The following is a 15,987-nucleotide window of genomic DNA, read 5'->3' on the forward strand; positions in this document are numbered from 1 at the left end:
TCTAGAATTTATCATGAAAATAATTATTTGCATTAAAACCATCTTCTATAGCCAGAAGATAATGACTGCCAAGAAACTGTCAAGGGAACTTTTTGGTGGTAGTCGGTCAATGTTTTACCCCAAAGCTTTGAGCACACCTTACTTGCAATCCAAATTGTCCTTTTTTTTCATAACAAAATCTGTCTGATCCAAACAGCCTTCCTCTCGCCAGAATGAAAGTATAATCTCCTCTACTATGGTGACCACTTTGTTCCTGTGGATCGACTCAATCTGGTCTGTAGTTATGCTTGAATTGCTGACCAGCTGTAAATCAGGTTCTCCTGAGGACCCCTGAAATGATTGAGCTAGGCAGTGCTGCTATTGCACGATTTCTCTGTGAGTTATTAAATTCATCCTTCGAGCCAGCTAATATTCGAAGCAAGCTGTAGTCACTGCGATCCTGAAAAAAATTAAAACTGATCTTAATTCTCCGGCCAACTATAGACCAATTTTTCTAATCCCAGCACCAATAAAATGTTAGAGAAGCACAATAATTCTCAATTGATGAATAACCTTAAATCCAATAACATACTAGATTCGTCCAAACATGGTTTCATGTCCACATTACCAAGACTATTCTTCTAATAGTGTCAGGGCATTTAAAGAAAACCCTGGATAATGGTGTTATGGCTGTACTGATCCGTTAACTTCTTGGCAGATTTTGACAGCATGCCCCATTCTCTGCAGTTTTTGACTCCGTACCCCATTCTGTTCTAGTCTAAAGACTGCTGAATATTGGGGTAGCAAGCTCTCCACTGGCTTAGTTTACCAACTTCCTTGCCAATAGATCTCAGACGGCTTGTCTGCCCTCTTCTACATATCAAAACCTACCCAGTTAAACTGGTAAGTACCACAGGGGTCATTACTCTGTCCGACTTTTAAATTTTTATTTGACCCCTTGGGCTGCTTTTCGCAGTTGTTGATTGAAGGTGCATTCTCGTTGGAAGGGCACACATATCATTGTGTCTCTCTCCTATAAAGGTGATTTAGACATTGTCTGAGGAAACATGGGGACTGGATGAATGAAAATCATCTGAAATGTAATGTGCACAAGATGGAATTACTAATCTTCGGAATTAGATACTCTACCTTTACCAGCGGAATCAGGGAGAAAGCTCAGGGTCAAGTTTGACCGTCAGCGGACATTCAAGGACTAAGGCAATGAGTTTACCACATCATGTTTTAGCATCATTAAAATGCTAAGAAAAGTCATTTATTTCCTTTCATTTTCAGCCGCATTTGACCAGTCATATTATTTTCATCAAGGCCTAACTGACTGCTTGATTTGTAAACTATTTTGTAAACTACAGATAGTGCAAAATAGAGCAGCCAGACTTCTTAAAATGCCTAAAACAACATCTCTTCAAAGTTGAAAGACCTTTTTTGACTGCCTGTCATCAGCTGTATTCAATTTAGGACTCTTTCACTTATATTCTGAGCGATTCCTAACTCTGGTTCTATCGGAGTGAGCTACAAGACACTGCATTTCCCAGAATGCCAGGGGCGAACTTTGCCTGAGAGGTCAGATGTGTGCTCCCACATCCTGTTGTCTATTTAAAGTACTCCTGTGAGTCATTGAGCTGATGAGCTCATGGATGAAGCACCTGCGCGCCAGTGAGAGGTACCGGACCTGATGTATTGTTTGGCAGCCTACTCAGCAAACCCCAAAATACAAGACTGTGTTCTCTACTGATGACGGTTAATAAACCAGAAACACGTGTCTAGAGATCAGCACTATCTGCCCCAAACTTGGCGAAATACTCGAAAATATCAGAGCGAGCTACAAGAGACTGCATTTCCCAGAATGCCAGGGGCGAACCTTCCCTGAGAGGTCAGCGGTGTGCTCCCACATCCTGTTGTCTGGTTCTACTATCCTACAAAAAGTTCTGAAACTCTATTCTCCACCAGGGTTGTTGAGATCTTCGAAGGCACATCTTCTTTTACTGGCAAGGTTTCGTCTAATCTGTCGGGAAGGACATTCAATTACGGTGCTAGGTGCCAAGCTATGTAATCTCCTTCCTTTGGCCCGGAGAGTTTTCACTAAACATGTTAGATTCCACAATAAACTGAAACTTGTTTTTTCTGCACCCTTGTTTCTTCTATTAATATCCAATAGCATGTTTGTACTGCCTATGATCCCTTCGCACCTAGAAGCCCATATTCAAGCATTATTTGCGCTTTACAATTAATTTTACATTTCATCTGCTATGCAGTCTTCAAGGCCAAATTACCAGTAGAACCTTCAATTTTAGAATTTTGTGGCATGGCTCCTGAAGTCAGAAACTATGGACACTTAAAACTTCCACAAGAATGTATGCACGTTTTAAAATACATTTTAAAAGAAGCAAAGGATCCATCAACAAGATCCTGTTGTGCATTAAAATGAGAGATTCTGCATACGGTTCCAAACAAAATGATTCAACCCAGTTTCTTGTCAGGAAGAAGTGCTTCTTCCCTATTTGACACATTCAGCTAAATCTAAGCGAATCTCAGCTACGATTTTCTAAAGTAAAAGTTGATTTAGCTGCTATAACAGCATTAACAGCTTGCCAAAAATCACCTCATCAAGTTTCATTCTTCAAAATCCCAGTTGTCAAAGATGCTGGTGTATCTACTCTGAGGAACAGATAGTAGGTATGTGCTCCTTGACCATTACATTATGCATACGTTTTCATTCTGTTACTCTTTATCTAGCCCTCTGGTGACTTCACAGAAGTTTTCTCAAACTCCACCCATGCCTGTATTGCCCCCTTATTTTTTGTAATTTATTTTATGTTTTAACTGAACAAATAGCTCAGTACAGTTGTCACATGGTACAGATGCAGGAACCAATCGCATATCAATACAGACAGTATCTTCAACATCGAGGCCATCCCCCCACCTCCCCCATTGGTTTAAGTACATTAAAATTCACCATAAGTGTTTTATCGTTCTGTTCATGGAACACCATTTAAACTCCAGAAGGAGTGGTAAATGGGTCACCTTGAAGGCCCCCCGGGCGTTACGTCAATGTCCCTTGTTCTGTGTAATGGGTGGTTGTCTGTCATCGCCCACGTCAAGTCCAAAGTATTTCTTTCATGGGTTCCAGATTTTATAAAAACAAATTTGGGCACCCTCTGTTAAGATATGTGGTTTGTTCAGCCATCATATATATGTGCATCCCCCTCTCCATTCATGAATGGTCGGCGCGTCGGCAAACCCCCACTTCTTGGCTATCCCTCTTGGCAACCACCATTCCCAAGGAGGTGAAAAGTAGCTATGTTCTGGTGATGTCTACCTCACTTGATATCCCAAGTATTGCGAACTTGGGGTCCATCGGCATTGCCACCCCCAGGGCCGCACCAATTACTTTGAGTACCTTTGTCCAATACAACTGTATCTCGGAACATGACCATACTGCGTGGAAAAAGTAACATTTGGCTGTTATGCAATTTAAACAGAAAGGAGACTCCACCATACCCGTCTTGTGCAGCCTGTCCCTGTCATAATAAATTCGATGTAATAGTTGGGGCGCACCCTTCCCCCATGGAGATAATGTAAGGGTGTGTGTGGGGCAACATTTCCTCGGTCTCGAGGAGATATGTGTGATGGTCTCCATGGTTGTGAATCCCCTCATTCATGGGTATCAGATGGGACGCCCAGTAGTAAGCCTCTGTCAAGAATCGCTATCCCCCCATTGTACCGATTACGTTGCAGCGTTTTAAGCGATATTCTCGGATGAGCCTGGATTGTGCCTCGGGAGGGGGGTCTGGCGCTCAGTGCGCGTTCTATGGCGAAGCACTGAGAGAAGCGCTCAGTCGGAATGAGATCTTTCAGCCAGGTTGCCAGAAAAGTCAGTGTCCATACCTTCCTCTCCCTCCGGAAATTCCACGAAACAGAGGTTATTCCTCTGGGCCCGGTTTTCTGCATCATCGATCCCCCATAGCATGTCTGCTGCGCCGTTCTGCATGTCTGTCAGCCCTTTTTGGAAATCTTTGGCAGTGTCTTCCACCTCTGACACCCGGGTCTCGGCCTTCGTTACCCTCTCGGATACCATGCGGAGGTCTTGGCGGAGCAGGGACACCTCGCAGCAAACATCTCCAATACTCTCCTCCAAGGTTTCTCTGGAACTCTGTTTGGCCTGTAGGAGCAGAGTCGTGTCGGATGACGAATGCACCATCTCCATTGCCGCAGCCTGCGCAGGGAGCACTTTGGTGTATTATCCATTTCCCCCTGCCTCTGGGGCTTCGGATCTTTATTTTTAGTAATTTCGTAAGTTTGTGCCTTTATACCGGGAGGGTGTGTCTCCAGTCTGCGTTGCGTCAAGGCCAGGGAGAGCAGCCCTCTTCCGTCGCTCCCCAGGCGTACGAGATCTTGAACTTGAGACTGGGGAGAGGGAGAAAGCGATCCACTGAGGACCACCCACACCGCCTCATGCCATCACCCTCGGTTCCAAGCCCAACCACAATGGTTCTGGGTCACGTCCCTTGTCGCTTGTTCCTCAGCTCTGTTATGTCCCGCTTTATGCTGTCTCTAAATGGCCGGGTGTCCACTCCTGATGTACCTTGGGTCTCATTGCACCTCGGATTCCCAGGCAAGAAGAAGCAAGAAAGACAGAGGGCGGGGCGGAAACAGTCCCAAGGCACGTCAGCGCAGTTCATATAGGAGTTGCCCACCTATAGTCAAAGACCCCATCTCTCACCCAGGGGCGGCCCTCGTGGCGTCTCAGGTGGCATTAGCAGGCTCACGGCAAATCCAGTGGCAGGATCTTCCTCTCTAGGAAAGTCACTCTCAGCGTCTCCACCTGACACGGGATCTCCTGGGCTCTCCTGATCTGGCGGGCCTCTCTTCAGGGACCGTTCACTGTTAGGCCACACCGGGTCTTTCACAGCTCAGCGCAGTTGGTCAGGAAGGGGCCTGGGTCCTCCCTCCCGCGGCACACACTCGCCAGACCGCGAGGCCACCAGGCGGCCCTTCTTGCTCCCCTTTGCTCTGGATGGGTGCTGCAGCGGATAGGGGTCCAGGACCTCCCTCAATTGTCCTCTGGAGCACCAGGCCTCTGATCCTCACCCACACAGCTGGAGGCGCCACGTAACCTCTTGGGCATCCGTTTTCTCCCTCGGTCCCGGCCCGGGCACCGGCGTTAGCTCGCCGTGCCACCCGGAACGAATGTTAGGGAGAAAGTGTTTTCTGGTCACCAGATCGCCTCCGGGGCCAGGCGCCAGCTGTGTTTTGTTGTTCGTCCCCTATCTGCTCCAGCAACACGTTGGGGCTTACAAAGCGGTTCGGCGCCACCAGTCGACATCTTGGTTTTCTCAAGCCATGTGGCTCCGGGTACAAAATTCCATTCCTTCCTGTAATGGGCGCTTTTTAGGGTCTCTCCGCTCATCAAGGGGGGTTCCGCTCCCAGAAGGAACCGATATATTTCAAATTCGGTTAATGGTAACTGCAGATCAGGCTCGGATGTTGGGCTCCGGTGGGAGCTCGTGGCAATATGTGTTATGCGGCCATGAGCTAGGCCACGCCCCGATGAGTGCCTATTTTATATGTGGATAAGTCTCGTCCACCTCACCCTCAAGTATCAGGAGCCTGTCCCCCTACTGTTCCCGCAAAAGGAACCACCATTGTTGGGAACTCATTCTTCTCCACACTAGAACCCTCTCATATGAAGCTAGGCATTTCTCAATATCGTCCCCTCAACGTACCTAGGAACAATGCCATTGGGCAACCTGGGATCATAGGCACCAATAACTGCAGTGACCTCATTTTTATTGCTACAATCCTCTTCTTCTGATAGATACATCTGCCTGTGGATTCCTCACCTTTTGAATTATTCCAATGCACAGCATTCCAAGGCAACTTTTCTCCTCAACACTCCCACGTCAACAAGGATGTCACAATGGAACGGCTCCACAAGCGACTCCTCATGACTTCATCTGAAGCACAAGAAGACCTGGTCAGCGTGCCGACGTCAGTTTCCTTTTTTCTGCGCCATCAACGCGTAGCATTTTTTTTCCCAGGCTCCCAATTTCTGGGGAGTTTCTTTGTTGCGGTTTGTCGTGACTTTGTAGCCATCAAGGATGACCACTCTGAGAAAAGCAGGTTTCAAGTCATGCAGAGGATGTATGGGCCAGATGTTCAACACTGTCCCCATTTATGGTGTCTTTCATCAGACCACGAAGTCAGGACATGGACTTCGAAAGTGCATGAATCCTAAAGCACTGAAGGAGAGGGAGGCCATATTATTCATGGCCAAATAGTAGAAGAGGGATCTCAGGAGGTCAAAGATGGGTTTGAAGTCTCCGACTCCTTACACTTCGAGGTCGTCGAAGAAACATAAGAAAAAGCGGTACCATGGTCCATGACGACACTCTTGGGCGCTCATCGAAGGATGCGACTCCAGTCTCTGTGTCCCAGACGTTATCGCAGAGATGAGATCTCTCTGAATCCTTAACCTGAGGTGACTCTGTCCCCGTCTCCGTCTCCCATAGCGGTGACTCCACTGACTCCGAGAGTAAAAATTGACCATTCCACCTGTGGCTCCTGGGTCTCCGGCGCCGCAGATGGAGCCACATTTAGAACTTCCCTGAGCGGCTCCAGAGCCTGTAGTACCAGATCGATGTATCCTGCTTTCCCGACTCTGGGCCCTCTTCACAGAACTAATTTAAGACAAAATCCTAAACTTACTACCATTTTGGTATTCACAGAAGGCACTTACTCATTTTGGTATTCACAGAAGGCTCTTATTCATTTCGGTATTCACAGAAGTTAGGAGTCCTAATTTTAGGACTCCTAAATGCATTCTGTGAATACCGAAAGTTTTAAAGTTAGGATTTTTCTCAGTTAGGAGTCCTAACTTTACTACTCCTAAACTGAGATTAATCCTAACTTTAAGACTTTCGGTATTCACAGAAGGCATTTAGGAGTCCTAACTTTACACTCCTAAACTGAGAAAAATCCTAACTTTAAGACTTTCGGTATTCACAGAAGGCATTTAGGAGTCCTAAAGTTAGGACTCCTAACTTATGTGAATACCGAAATGAGTAAGTGCCTTCTGTGAATATCAAAATGAGTAAGTGCCTTCTGTGAATACCAAAATGGTAGTAAGTTTAGGATTTTGTCCTAAGTTAGTTCTGTGAATCGGGCCCTCTGAGTTTGGATATGTCACATTTTTTGAATGCGATGTTTGGCTTGTTTGCCAGAGCTGAAAATCCTACTTGTCCGCCTATTGGCCCCATGGGTCCTTTGGCATATTCCCTGGGAGGTTTGTCACCTCACGCACAGCTCATGCCTATGGCCATAGGGAGTTAGACTCTTCCGACGCTGGGATTTTTGCCGCCGTTACAGTCAATGGAGGGGCAAGTTCCTCTGGATCGTTCATCCCAAGCGCGAACCAACAGCGCCAACTCGACTGGCTTCGACACCTGTGGGCCTCCCTTCAACGCAGATCCCGAAGTCACCGGTGCCGCATCTGGCGGATGAGGTCTCGGAGAGAGGTGCAAAGACTATTGGAGGAAGAACAGTACCAGGAGGAACATGGAGAGTCTGAGAAAGGAGAGATTCTCCAGTATGGTATCTTTTATAGATTCACATTTTTGAGTTTTCCCCGTCGTCATGGTGGAAGTCCCAGAGTAACAGTAGAAATAGCAGTTCTGAATACATTATCATAGACCTTCATAGAAATAAACTCGATTTAGCAACCTTTCAACCTTCTTTTATAACATCCAAAGCTCAGCCAATCACAGCAGGGACCTCAGATTAACCTTCCCCACAGAACCACAATACGTCAGATTTCTTATCACACATTGTGTGATAGGGAGTCTCTCTAAGCTCTGCTCAGTTAAAGTTTTTCTCTTCAATTTTTAACCACTAGCTTTCAGCTACATTCAAGGTACTTTGGTTTTGTGTCTTTCCAAAATGCTAGAGCATAAAAAGGGTTGTTCAGATCCTGCAAGACCTATGGGAAATGTAGACTGTTCTCTGAAGACCCCCACAAACAGTGTCTTTATTGCCTCTACCCTGTCCACAAACCCAGGAAATGCAAAGAGCTCATTCTTCTGATAGAAAAAGAAAGGAGGACAGCTACTCTTCTAATCATGGGGATTCAAAAAGATTTGAAAGGAACCACCATCACGGTGGTACCCTTTAATGTACAAAGAGTTTGCTGGATGGCTGCCATTGTTTATGATGGCTGTTCAGCAAACCTTTCTTGCTTTTCTAAACCAAACTCCCAAAGTAGGACTTTGTTTCTGGAAAACAAAAAACAGAATGACACCCACACCATGGGAGCTTTTTCCCAGTTTGTGGGGGGGCCAAAATCTGTTTTTTTCAGAACCAGGTGGTGACAAAAGGTATTCCACTGTTCACCCTAAATATGGTGGGCAGTGAATGTTCTTCCTCTGTCTGCCCCAACTCGGTCAGGCTATCAAATGAAGCTCTTGTCGACAGAGCCAACCGGAATTTGTTTGATGGAAAGCATAAAGTATTCCCTATTGGTTTGTAAATGAGTCTGGCAGGCCAAGAGTTTGGCAGACAGGGTACTCTGTCCCTTTTTCAATGGAGTACTCTGTCATTCCAACTCCAAATCTAGCACTTAGAATTCTGAATAAGTCTGTCATAATGAAAAAACTTTTCCAGGTAAGCAATTTGTCTTCCTACACATAGAGAAATAGTCAGTGTGAATACACTTCATGTAGTTTAACTCTTCTTTATTTTTTAGATTTTTCTACGATTTTCTTTGGCGAGATTGGGATGATGAGGAATGTTGTGAAAACTACACTGCTCTAATTGAAGAAAGGATTAAGCTGTGAGTATATGTTTTTGTGTAAGTAGATTGTAGCACAAAAACTGTATTTTCTTCAGTTGTGTCACTAAATATTATCTTTATGAGCAAGGGATCCAATATTTAGATATTTGTTCATTAAGACCACTTCTGTCCATCGCTCCTGCTGTATCAAAATTATGTTAATTTTTAGTGACATTTTGCACAGTATAGGCATGAGAGTCCTATTCTTATGCAGAATTATCTCTGGGAAATTCAGGACCCACACCCATATCAAAATGTGGCATGCTTCATTATTGGGCTTACCACACCCTGGACCCATATGCGTCCCAGGTTGCTCTACCACAATAAGTGGGAGCAATGTTTTTTAATATTGTATTTGTAGAGTTCTCACTCCACATTAATCAAAGTAAAAAAACATAAACAGTTAAAACTACCTAGAACTATCATAACCTATATTATATTATTGGATGTCCTGATAGGATTAATAAACAAAAAGGATGATGCTAGGGAACATTAATTTATCCAGTATTGGGGTATCTTTCATAGATTCACATGCCTGAATCATTCCCCGTCGCCGAGGCGGGAGTCCCACGGTAAATAAAAAAGCAGTACCAAAGGTAAATAACAGTAGTAGGCCCAAAAGAAAAGGCCTGAGGCCTAGATCTTAGTAGCCTATCTACATCATTATGCTAAAAGAACCAAGAATTTGGTCACAACCAATCAGCTATCAGCACCCTTAGAACCCTCTCTGCAGAGCCAGTTCTCCTCAGATTTTCACCGCACGTCGTGTGTGAAGGGAGTCTCCCTGAGCTCTGCTCAGTTTTCTTTAGCTTTTGCTTCTTTTTGGACATCCAAGATCGTACTTGATTTCTCTGACCCTATTAAGGCAGTAATATGGCAGATTGGCAGAAAGCAAGGTAATAGACTATGAACTATGTCTAACCCTTTCCTCTTTAACTCTCACGTTCTGAGAGATGAGGCTATTATTGGGACTACAGACACTTTCATCTGCCACTTCTGATGAGGACAACAAGGATTCCTTCACCTCATAGGAGAGGTCAAAGGGAGAAGTCGCGCCTGGAGCCTCCAGAGGGCGCACATAAAAGCCATAAAGACTCAGCTTCAGTCTTTATAAGGCACTTCTCACTGAGAGGCAATTGGGAAAAACTTCCTCAGAGGCTGATCCATCAACTCCCTTTTCATCCCTGACACTACATCAGGGAAATCCTCTTAACCTGACATTAGGAGTCTATAACAAAACTCCATGTCTACTATTACTGCCTCATCAATATGGACCTTATCTACGATGGTCTCCTCTACGAGGGTCTAATCTATGATGGTCGTCGACGACTGCCTCATCTACGACGGTCGTCGACGACTGCCTCATCTACGACGGTCCTCGACGACGCCCTCATCTACGACGGTCGTCGACGACTGCCTCATCTACGACGGTCCTCGACGACGCCCTCATCTACGACAGTCCTCGACGACGGCCTCATCTACGACGGTCCTCGACGACGGCCTCATTTACGACGGTCGTCGACGACGGCCTCATCTACGATGGCCTCATCTATGACGGTCGTCGACGACGGTTTCATCTACGACGGTCGTCGACGACTGACTCATCTACGATGGTCATCTACGACGGTCGTCGACCACGACGGCCTCATCTACGACGGTCGTCGACGACGGTCTCATCTACGACGGTCGTCGACGACGGCCTCATCTACGACGGTCATCGAAGACGGCCTCATCTACGACGGTCATCTACGACGGTCATCTACGACGGTCGTCGACAACGGTCTCATCTACGACGGTCCTTGACTACGGCCTCATCTACGACGATCGTCTATGACAGCCTTGTCTGTGATGGTCTCATCTACAATGGCATTGCCTAGGACAGCCTCCGCTCGAAGACAACCTCATCTACGAAGGTCGTCTATGACAGCCTTATCAATGAAGCCTCATCTACGTATGGCCTCATCTATGAATGGCCTCATGCACGGATGGCCATCATACGATTGCCTCATCGATGATTGCCTCATCTACGGATTACATCACCTATTTTAACCTCATCTATGATGGTATTGTCTATGACTGTCGTCTATGACAGCCTCATCCTCTATGTATGGCCTCATCTATCAATGGCTTCATCTATCAATGGCTTCATCTATCAATGGCCTCATCTACCAATAGCCTCATCTACCAATGGCCTCATCTACCAAATCTACCAATGGCCTCATCTACCAATGGCCTCATCCACCAATGGCCCCATCCACGAATGGCCCCATCTACGAATGGCCTCATCCATGAATGGCCTCATCTATGATAGCCTCATCTACGGATGCCCTCACCTATGATTGCCTCATCTAAGAAGGCATTGTCTATGACTGTCATATATGACAGCCTCATCTATGATGGTTGGTCATGACGGTTATCTATGAAGCCGTTCTCGTCTGCAATACCCTCGCCTACATAACCATGTCTACGTCAGTAAAGTCTATGATGAAATTGGCTACGATGACCTCATCTATGACAGCATCCTGTACATTTTTTAATGCAGTGGGCAGCAGCTAGATTTCAACTGCCTGTTACAGTCGAACAGACAGAATATTTCCTTCATGATTTCAAGGAAGAATCCAGGAAGATCACAAGAGTGGTAACTATAATAGACTAAGTCTATTCCACCAGTGCTTCCGCGAATAGAAAAGAAATAATGTGCACCTGCTAACAGCCCATCCTGTCTGATAGGCCACCGTTCGGCCAGATTCAGTAATTTCATAGGCCGCCCAACAACAATCATAAATCCCCCAACGCCTATCATCACACCGCCTGACAAGGAAGGACGTCGTCTGCACCTTATAGGCAAAAAATTCTCTACTTTGGCAGCGGCCTCTATTGGAGCTGTCAATCTTCTAGCCATAATCGGCTGTTATGACCGTCAAATGTGGTCAGACATGGCGAGTCTCATTGACCTCATTCCTGAGGACCTAAGGCAGGAAGCAAGAAAGATTCTGTTGGAAGGAGATCTTGCCGCATCAGAAACTTTAGATTGCGCCTTGGACATCGTGAACACCAACCTCCGTCAGCTAGCGGGGGATGCAGTGCTTAGACGCCAGGAATGGCTTAAAGCCACTACTTTCAGACCTGAGGGGCAAATAAAGATTCTAGGCATGGCCTATGATGGAGAGTTTTTTGGGTTTGATAAACATTTTGATGAAGCCCTCTTAGCTATAAAAACTGACACGGATACTGCACGATCATTAAGCACCCTTCAATACGGGCGCAGATCTTTCAGAGGAGCGAGATGACGTGGTTTTTCATCAAGTAGAGGATACCAAAACCAACCGAATAAGCAGTATCAATCCCAGTACAGCCTTACAGCCAGACATCATACCGTGGATAGTCTACGACTAATTTCTCCCATCAGGGTGGTCAAAAGAGATCACAGTATCAAGGCCGAGACACTAACAGGGTGACAACCATTTTACCCTCCTTACCCGTGGGCCCAAAGATTTCAGCTTTTGTTCACAAGTGACAGGGAATTATGTCAGACCAATGGGTTCTAGACCTAGTAACCGATGGCCACTCCCTGGAATTCATCAAACAGCCACCTACTACTCCGCCCAGGGGTCCCCCTCCCCCTCGTCTTCACAAGATTTGAGTTGTTTAAACGAAGGATATTTTATGGCTTCTCTGGATAGAGAAGATGCGTATTTCCACATACCTATCCACCCCAAACAGCACAAATATCTTCACTTTCAAGTGGCTGGCGCCCATTATAAGTTCAAAGTGCTCCCGTTTGGGCTGAAATCTGCACCAAGAACCTTCATGAAGCACTTGGTACCACTGGCAGCAGCATTGAGGAATACAAGTATTCCCTTGTCTAGACGATTGGCTGCTCAAAGGTCCTTCAGAGCACGAAACCAAGATTGCCACAGTAGAATGTACCCATCTCTTCTCTTCTCTGGGGCTGATTCTCAACGACAGCAAATCACAGTTACGTCCTCTACAAGTAATGTCTTTTCTCGGAATAAGGTTAGACACGGTCCAGAGCAACGTATTCTTGTCACACGCCCGCCAGCTGCATCTTCAAAAATTGGCAAGACTAATTTCTAAAAGGTCAGTTTCAATACGAATGTTTGCTCCGCTCCGGAGGATGTGCTTTTCAGAGATGCATCTCATACCCTTGGTATGGCTCAAAATGACACCTCTTCAGGAGGAACTGCAACTTCAATGGCAACAAACAATGGGTTCGTACGACGATACCATCAAGGGTACGCCGTGCATGATAAATTCTATACATTGGTGATCTCAGACAGAATCTAACCCAGGGTCTCAGGTTCCTACAGACTATTCCAGATTTAGTTTTAACGACTGATGCCTCCATGGAAGGATGGGGAGGTCATCTGCAGGAATTGCAGAATTCAAGGAAGATGGTCTCAAAGACAACAGCAGATCAACAGGCTTGAGCTCCACAACGTTTTTCTGTCTCTCCAAGCTTTCCTCCCGAGGATTGCGGGTTCCTCTGTGCCAGTCCAGACCGACAATACCATCAGCATGTATTATATCAATATACAAGCAGGAACTAAATCAGCTACACTCTCTCAAGAGGCTCAGGAATTGTGGGAAGGCGTCACATTCCACTAGATGTCCTGAGAGCCGAACACATCAGGGTTCTCCACAATACCCTGAGTGGAAGCTGGAAAAGGAACAGGCGAACCCAGTGTTCCAAGTTTGGGTCAAACCGGCACTGGATCTATTTGCAATGAGAGAGAAGAAGGAATGCCGATATTATGCCCTGTCCATGCAATGGTCGGGGATTTGTGCGTACGCTTTTTCCCCAATACCATTGGTTCCGAAGGTGCTCCGCAAGATGAAACTGGAAGGTTGCCATCTAATTCTGATTGCACCCCGTTGGCCAAGACAATATTGGTTCCCGGAACTTCTACTATTGTCTCCAGACAAGCCCATTCGCCTATTGCCGACGCATATGATGTTGTCAAGGGACGGAGGCCAAGTGGTTCGTCCGGACCCACAGTCACTGCACTTGCACGCACAGCTTCTCATTTCTTGGAGTTCAAGGACCTCAACATTTCAAAGTACTGTTGTGAAATATTGGCCAAATCTCGTGCCCAAAGCACAGTCAAGACTCGTCGCCTCAAATGGAAGTGATTTTACTGTTGGAGTGAGGTGAATAATACTCACTCAATTACAGCTCCTGCAGGACAAGTTCTCCATTATATGCTTTCTCTAGCCAAGTCTGGGCTTACTTTTTCATTGGTCAAAGTACATCTTGCTGCTCTTTCCAGATTCAGGAAATGTTCAAAATTTCCTTTTTTCTGCTCTTCTTCACTTGCCAAACAATTTATGAAAGGACTTTTCCGAGCCTTCCCTCCAGTGCGAGCACCCCTCCAGAGTGGGAACTCAACACTGCTAGCGCAGTTAATGAAGCGTCCATTTGAGCCGATCCATAAACCTGATCTCAGATTCCTCACTTGGAAGGTTGCCCATTTACTGGCACTTACCTCGGCAAAAAAGGGTTCGTGAAATCCAAGCTTTCACTATAGAGGAACCCCTTTTTACATTTTGCTCGGGACTATGTAACCCTTTGAACAAATCCCAGGTTCATTCCTAGGGTACCAACACAATTTCACTTGAACGAACCGGTAAGATTAAAAACATTCTTTCCGGATCCATCCACTCCAGCTGAAAGAGCAATGCACTCGCTGGATGCTGAACGCTGTTTAAAATACTACCTACAGAAAACTAAGGATATCAGTTGATCCAACCAGCTGTTCGTAGCTTATGGTCGAGCAACTCTTGGAAATGCTGTAACAAAGGCAAGAATAGCCAGATGACTGGCATCTGCTATTCATTTCTGCCATGACAAGGCTAACAAACCTTTGCAGAGTAAAGTCAAAGCTCATTCGACAAGAACAGTATCATCGGCGACAGCTTTGTTTGCTGGAGTAACTCCGGAAAATATGTTGTGCTGCGACATGGAAACATGTCCACACTTTCACGAGATATTACTGCCTTCAGTCTACATGTCAAGAGGATTCGGCAGTTGGACAGGCTGTCCTACGCCACCTTTTTCATATTATCTGATAGTCATTATTCATGATATACATAAGGTTATGCGATTATAACACGTTCTTTATATTTATATGTACTTTCGTATATATAATATGTGTATAAGGCTTACATATCCATGTATGGACATTACTATGCATGTCTCTTTAGTTCTTATAACTCATGTTTTAACTTTGAAGGTTTGCATTTTCAAGCCTCTGTTAACAAATAATGGATGCAATTGGGAGTTTATCAGCACAAGTCTCCCACCATCCGCAACCGACTGTATACTTGGTATACTGCTTGCTACTTTGATTCAGGCATGTGAATCTATGAAAGATACCCCAATACTGGATAAGAAAACAAGTTACTTACCTGTAACTACGGTTATCCAGTATTTGTATCTTTCATAGATTCACATGCACCCACCCTCCTCCCCGGAGAGCCAGTTCTCTGTTTTGGGATACTTATTTCCCACTTGTGCTAACGAAAATCTGAGGAGAACTGGCTCTGCAGAGAGGGTTCTAGAGGGTGCTGATAGCTGATTGGTTGTGACCAAATTCTTGGTTCTTTTAGCATAATGATGTAGATAGGCTACTAAGATCTAGGCCTCAGGCCTTTTTTTTGGGCCTACTACTGTTATTTACCTTTGGTACTGCTTTTTTATTTACCGTGGGACTCCCGCGTCGGCGACGGGGAATGATTCAGGCATGTGAATCTATGGAAGATACCAATACTGTATAACCGTAGTTACAGGTAAGTAACTTGTTTTCTTTCCTTTCATCCTATGGTAATGGTCAACATATTTCGGCCATTATCTAACATGGCCCAAAGGTCAGCGGCCTTCGTCAGGCCCAACGTCTCTGGTTTACTCAATCATGCCCCCAATATAGTAGGTTGCTCTTAAATAGTCCTACTGTCCTCTATGGTATAGACAAGGACAAAAATCCATGGATCCAAAACTTAATGTGAAATGAAAAAATGTTGTGAAACGTAAGGTATTCTTTCTTACGTTATGGTACTCCGGAGATCATTGCTCCAGTAGTAAGAACATTGTTTAACCCGATCAATGCCATTGGTAATACTGCGGTTTTCCCTCTTTTGATCAG

At 45.4% G+C, this 15,987-nt stretch overlaps 1 protein-coding gene across 1 annotated transcript in view; it reads left to right on the forward strand.

Annotated features, from left to right (window-relative positions):
- Window positions 1–15,987, forward strand: part of SHCBP1L (SHC binding and spindle associated 1 like) — a 1,483,415-nt gene that overhangs the window by 596,558 nt on the left and 870,870 nt on the right. The window contains exon 4 of the mRNA XM_078643195.1: window positions 8,738–8,824. Coding sequence (XP_078499321.1) covers window positions 8,738–8,824 — 87 coding nt within the window. The remainder of the gene's footprint in view (window positions 1–8,737; window positions 8,825–15,987) is intronic.

Source organism: Lissotriton helveticus, chromosome 1_1 (assembly GCF_964261635.1).
Source record: "Lissotriton helveticus chromosome 1_1, aLisHel1.1, whole genome shotgun sequence".
Lineage (NCBI taxonomy): Eukaryota > Metazoa > Chordata > Amphibia > Caudata > Salamandridae > Lissotriton > Lissotriton helveticus.